Genomic DNA, 6,829 nt, shown 5'->3' with positions numbered 1-6,829 from the left:
TTTGTTTTAGTATGTCAATAAAAAGTAGAAAATCAATGTGTGATTTACATATTACTGTATAATGTATATTAAACATTATAAGTGTAAAACAGTATGAATATATAAATCCTCCTGAATGAATCATCCTGTTTTAATCCTATTTTTTTTATACAGTATATGAATTGTTCTTTTGTTTCAGAATCTACACATTAATCCATTTTGTGGCATATGCTGACACAGAAATTAAATCTTATAGAAAGCAGGCACATCAGGTGAGCCAATGGATCTCACACAAAATGATGACATTTTAAATGTTATTATTATTATTTTAATGAACCATGTCCACCATGTTGCACAGATCCTGGACTCAAACCACCAGCCTGAGACGTATGGGCCAGACACAGCTTTATCTTTTCAGAACCCTTCTCCAGAGGTTATAACTTAAGTATAATGTTTTGCATTTAATAATTAATGTTTATAGTCCAGTGTATAATAATATAGTGCAAATAGAATGTTCAGAATATTTATTTAGTGTTTAAACCTGAATGCTCTGTTGTAGTGTAAAACATCAGGTCTGACAATTAATGAATTTTTATTGAATTAATTACATGATATGCCAAGTAATTATCAAATTAATCACAATCACATAGTATTGAATATTAGCATTGAATATTATACACATTACAATAAATGTCCTTTGAAATCAATTATGTATTGTTTATTAGTCAATATATTATTTGTTTAGTTTATTATTTCCATTCCATATACCATACAATTATATTTCTTTCTTTATTTTTTGCACTAAATTAACGTTAAATTCGCAGTCATTTAAATCCATTTATTTACTGTAGAATGTAAATATATGAAATATATTAAAAAGATATATGCTCTTTTGAAATTGTCTCTTTTTGTGATTCTGGAAATTTTCATGGTTTTGAACAGAAGTTTTGTGTGAATACTTATGTACTTTCTTCTCTTTCTGAAAAGACAGACTGAGCTCCACCTATTGTTTTTTGGGGTTTTTTAAATGCTAGAAATAATTATTTTATTGTTTTGCATGATGTAAAATAAAATTTAAAAAGAGGATAATCATAAGCATGAATGCTATGAAACAAAACACTTATAGATGTCAATTTTGTGCTAAAAATAAAAATGATCCATGAGAAAGATCTTGGACACTTTTAATATTTGTTAAAGTACTAGGCTACATGTTAACAACAGTAATCACAATGGAACAACAAAATCTGTAAATTTTTCTTTTAACCATATGAGACAGTTACACTAACATAACAGGCTAAACAATTATAGCTTACAAGAAATAGTAACTTGATAGTAAGGTTCACTAATAACTTAACAAAAGTGATATATAGGCTAATGCTTAACAGATCAGTAGTTCATTTACATTTAAATATGAATATATATTAAAGTTCCAATTTAATGTGCAATAACTAATGATCTGCTAACCATAAGGGCTTTTCACATAGTTCTAAACTCCATTCTAAACTAAACTAAAGTGAAGTTATATGTTTCACACTTGTAATTTCGAGGCGGGGTTAGCCGCTTTATCCCCAGGGTTATTTAGCCCTGCTCCAGAGCACGGTTTATAATAAGCTGACATTTAACACTACATTATCTAAGCCCTGGGTCTAATGTAGTGTTAAACTTCAGATTATTAATTCCCATGATTAATTAATGCAGGATTCGATTTAGAATGACCCAGGGTTAACTATTTCAAGTGTGAAAAGCCCTAATGTTTGTTAAGTCATTAATGAAGATTTAGCCCCCCACCCCACCAAAAATTAAATATACAGTATTTATTTACATAATGACTGTATTTTATGGAAGCACATAACCATAGCACTATGTTAGAGGTACAAAAAAAAACAATTTAGTACAAAAACAAAACGTTGAAGGCATAACTATGAATTAATGAGTACTGTAACTGGCTTTGGTTCTCAAGGGAAAGTTCTGTCTGTGTTCATGGATTCGCCATCAGGGTAGACCAGGAAACCAGAGAAGGTCGTATATCTTCCCTGGTTGCTGTAAACGGCATATCCGTCATCCTGCTGACTGTACAGCCAGACACTGTCTCCTCTTTTCAGTGACAACAGCAAACTCTGACTCTGCATCTCTCTCCGCCGTGACATATCCTCGTCGAACACCATGGCCCGCACCTGCCCTCTGCCCGTCATCAGCTTCACTGAAACCGCACGACGAGGATGCTTTCCAACGGTAAATGCAAAGTAATACGCACCGGGGAAGTGGCAGGTAAAATGTCCAGATGTTTTGTTAAAATGGCCACCAATGTTCACATACTCTACATCAAACGTGAGAGCTTCTCTTTCACGACGCCCTCTGCTTTCTCCCAGCGCTGATCTAGTTCTTGCCACTGAAAATGCAGAACGTGGCTCCTCAATGGTTGTTCTTCTTCTCCAATCATAATCAGTATCTACAGGGGGAGGACAACCTGGAAGATGGAGGCCTGGAGGAGATAGGTGGTTATTGAGATATCCAACAGAAGATGTAGAGTCTGGGTAGACGAGATAACCACTAAATGTGATGTACGGTCCGACGTTGCTGTAAATGGCGTAGTGGGGATTCTCCTGAAGCAGCAGGTAGACTATTTCCATAGGTTTTAGACTGAGCATCACGCTCTGGCTTTGAACCTTGCGGCCCTGGTTCTGGTATCCATCGTATGCCATGGCCTGCACCTCCATCCCGTTCTTCACCAGCATGACCGACAGCATCTTTTTCGGGAACTTTCCCACTGTGAATGAGAAGTAGTATGCGCCAGACAGGCGGCAACGGAAAGTGCCCGTCTCTGGATTGAAGTCTTCTCCAATGTTGACTAAAAGGCGGTCAAAGGTCACAGCTCGCTGAGTGCCACCCAATATGCTGCTGCTACGTGTGGCAGAAAAGGCAGAGCGCAGGCCTGTTGTCATTGGGCTGATGTTGAAGGATGCCGCACACCCCAGATAGATGATCAGCCCAAGTAGACAGGATCTGTTTGGTCTCCATAATGCCACACAAGCTGTAGTAAAAAGACATTATCGTCATCAGAGGTGTTTCATGTCACTTTTTGGCACTGTTGAAAAAGAGTTCTCAAAAAATGTATCAGACTGTAATTTTATATTCTGCACAACACATACAAAACTAATCACTTTTATTTATGTATAAAACTATAAAAAACAAACAATGTCCTTGAGTTATTTTAATTATGAGACCATGATAATTAATGTTTTAACCCTTAGACTTAAATATGTTATGTTGTGACTTTTTACATTTTATTTCATCAGAATAGTACTGATGAAGACCAAACTTGGTGGCTTTTGTGGCACTTCTATATGAACACACAAACAAAAATGTGGACATGATTAGAAAAGGCTAAATAGTCACATCGGTGATCTTCATGGTCAGAAATGACCACCACAGGAAATAAGAAATATAAAAATACAGAGCAATTTTCTGGGGTACAATCTACAAATCAGATATGTTAAAGTAATCTTTGATAATGTATAAATATAAATCCGAATGGAAAAAATCTTAATAAAAGAGTAACAAGGGAAAATGATGGCATTACATTTTTCTTTATTTCTGCCCCCAGATGGCTTTGCACTGTAGTTTAAATAACTTTGCTCTATTTTTAATTTAAACAATATTAATAAAAAAAAATATATTATTTTTGAATTATTTTACACATAAATAAATGGTGCACAATTTAGAGGTGAATATCATCTAATGTTGCATCTGAACTCTTCATATATATATATATATATATATACGACTACCTAGCTCACAGTAGCAATGACATAGGGGAGACCACACCGTTTGTTATATAAATCCAAAATAATTTATTAAAACTTTAAATCAATAAATGTATCAAGTCAGTAAATGAAAAAGCAAAAGAAAACTAATCAAAAGTGTAGTGCAAATCAGTCAAGTGTAGACTATGTGTACTGCAACGAAGACAAATAGAAATAGGAGTAGGATGGTGCTGGTGCTGTTGCTGGTGCTGCCAGCCAGCCAGAAGACCAGAGCAGAGACGCGCAGCTCTGAGCAGACTCCGAGCAGAACAACTGGCAGGTCGTGTTTTTAAACAGCCCCGCCCATCAGCTACTGTCCGATGGACCGAAAACAAACAGCTCCCCCTTCAGATTGGGGGAAGAGAGATGGCCCAAACATATTCTGTCCATGGTGGAGTGAGCACACCCAACACGGCAAAGCCGGGCGTGACAATACACACACACACATATATATATATATATATATATATATACAGTTGGGCAAAAAAAGTATTTAGTCAGCCAACAGTTGTGCAAGTTCTCCCACTTAAAAAGATGAGAGAGGCCTGTAATTTTCATCATAGGTACACTTCAACTATGAGAGACAGAATGGGGGGAAAGAATCCAGGAAATCACATTGTAGGATTTTTTTATGAATTAATTGGTAAATTCCTCTGTAAAATAAGTATTTGGTCACCTACAAACAAGCAAGATTTCTGGCTCTCACAGACCTGTAACTTCTTTGAGGCTCCTCTGTCCTCCACTCGTTACCTGTATTAATGGCACCTGTTTGAACTCGTTATCAGTATAAAAGACACCTGTCCACAACCTCAAACAGTCATACTCCAAACTCCACTATGGCCAAGACCAAAGAGCTGTTGAAGGACACCAGAAACAAAATTGTAGACCTGCACTAGGCTGGGAAGACTGAATGTGCAATAGGCAAGCAGCTTGGTGTGAAGAAATCAACTGTGGGAGCAATTATTAGAAAATGGAAGACATACAAGACCACTGATAATCTCCCTCGATCTGGGGCTCCACGCAAGATCTCACCCCGTGGGGTCAAAATGATCACAAGAACGGTGAGAACCAGATGGAGGGACACAGAACCACATGGAGGGACCTAGTGAATGACCTGCAGAGAGCTGGGACCAAAGTAACAAAGGCTACCATCAGTAACACACTACGCCGCCAGGGACTCAAATCCTGCAGTGCCAGACGTGTCCCCCTGCTTAAGCCAGTACATGTTCGGGCCCATCTGAAGTTTGCTAGAGAGCATTTGGATGATCCAGAAGAGGATTGGGAGAATATCATATGGTCAGATGAAACCAAAATAGAACTTTTTGGTAAAAACTCAACTCGTGTTTGGAGGAGAAAGAATGCTGAGTTGCATCCAAAGAACACCATACCTACTGTGAAGCATGGGGGTGGAAACATCATGCTTTGGGGCTGTTTTTCTGCAAAGGAACCAGGACGACTGATCCGTGTAAAGGAAAGAATGAATGGGGCCATGTATCGTGAGATTTTGAGTGAAAACCTCCTTCCATCAGCAAGGGCATTGAAGATGAAATGTGGCTGGGTCTTTCAGCATGACAATGATCCCAAACACACCGCCCGGGCAACGAAGGAGTGGCTTCGTAAGAAGCATTTCAAGGTCCTGGAGTGGCCTAGCCAGTCTCTAGATCTCAACCCCATAGAAAATCTTTGGAGGGAGTTGAAAGTCCGTGTTGCCCAGCGACAGCCCCAAAACATCACTGCTCTAGAGGAGATCTGCATGGAGGAATGGGCCAAAATACCAGCAACAGTGTGTGAAAACCTTGTGAAGACTTACAGAAAATGTTTGACCTCTGTCATTGCCAACAAAGGGTATATAACAAAGTTTTGAGATGAACTTTTGTTATTGACCAAATACTTATTTTCCACCATAATTTGCAAATAAATTCTTTAAAAATGTATTTTCCTGGATTCTTTCCACCCGTTCTGTCTCTCATAGTTGAAGTGTAGCTATGATGAAAATTACAGGCCTCTCTCATCTTTTTAAGTGGGAGAACTTGCACAATTGGTGGCTGACTAAATACTTTTTGCCCAACTGTATATATAGTGAGGAATAACTAAGGGTTAAATAAAGATTTTTATCTGAAGTGTTTTTTCTTTTTTTCCCCCACTTTTAATCACTCAAAAAACAACTTCAAAGCCCTGCCCTTCTGGCATATGGAAATGTGTATTGAACTAGCTAAAATGCCACATAACCATGCAAGGAAGTTAGGTTTAGTCCTGTCAGAATGGATCTTGCCATTCATATCAAGTGCTCAGTGGAAGCAGTAGTCCCTCTAATTCAGCTGGCATTGTCTGTTCACAATGAGCACCGGGAAAAGGCAATAGATTAGACTCTGGTTCATCTGCTGCTATGTGCTGGAACAAAGGCATATTTGGGAGGGAGGATTGAAACATGTCAGGGGTGCAGATCCATGGGAGACTTCAGAAGACCCAGTCGGTTATTAACAGATGAAGAGCACATTGAAGACCATAATAAGACACATTAAGGGTAAATTAGTGAACAAGAGGTCACTGATTGTATTTCCTCTCGTTTTGACTTACTAAAATAATTCAGATCGACAATCAGGAAAAGTTTAATAAGAATTCCAACAACTACCTTATTATCATCATGTTTCTCCTTTCCTATTTTTTATTAGGCATACTGCTTTTACTATTTATACTTGCTTGTACTTATAACACATTATTCATAATTATATAACTTTAATATGTTCCTTGATATGAATGGCACATCTATTCTGCCATGTGCCTTATGCCACTTTATCTATTTCTTTATTTATTTTTTTCTACAATGTCCTCAGATTGATAAGCTCTTTTTGCACTACACATATATCTGCACAGTTTTGTTTTTATTTAACTGGTTTGCACTCTATCTATTCTGCCATGCGCCTTATGCCACTTTATCTATTTCTTTATTTTTCTACAATGTCTCATTTGTATAGCTGTATAGTTGTATGTACATATGTTTAAACTGTATTCTCTGTATTTGAACGTGTTTAATGTTAACTGTATGC

The 6,829-nt window shown here is 37.4% G+C and overlaps 1 protein-coding gene across 1 annotated transcript; it reads right to left on the bottom strand.

Moving 5' to 3' along the window:
* Positions 1–1,934: 1,934 nt before the first annotated feature.
* Positions 1,935–2,921, bottom strand: LOC306842879 (complement C1q tumor necrosis factor-related protein 4-like; the record flags this gene model as incomplete). Its single annotated transcript, XM_079374032.1, has 1 exon — positions 1,935–2,921. The coding sequence occupies one exon, from the start codon at positions 2,919–2,921 to the stop codon at positions 1,935–1,937; it is 987 nt and encodes a 328-aa protein (XP_079230158.1).
* Between the last annotated feature and the right edge of the window lie 3,908 nt (positions 2,922–6,829).

Source organism: Barbus barbus (genome assembly GCF_936440315.1).
Source record: "Barbus barbus genome assembly, chromosome: 23".
NCBI classification, from domain to species: Eukaryota; Metazoa; Chordata; class Actinopteri; order Cypriniformes; family Cyprinidae; genus Barbus; species Barbus barbus.
The sequence above is the reverse complement of the archived record's forward strand: the minus strand, read 5'-3'. Positions and strand labels throughout refer to the sequence as shown.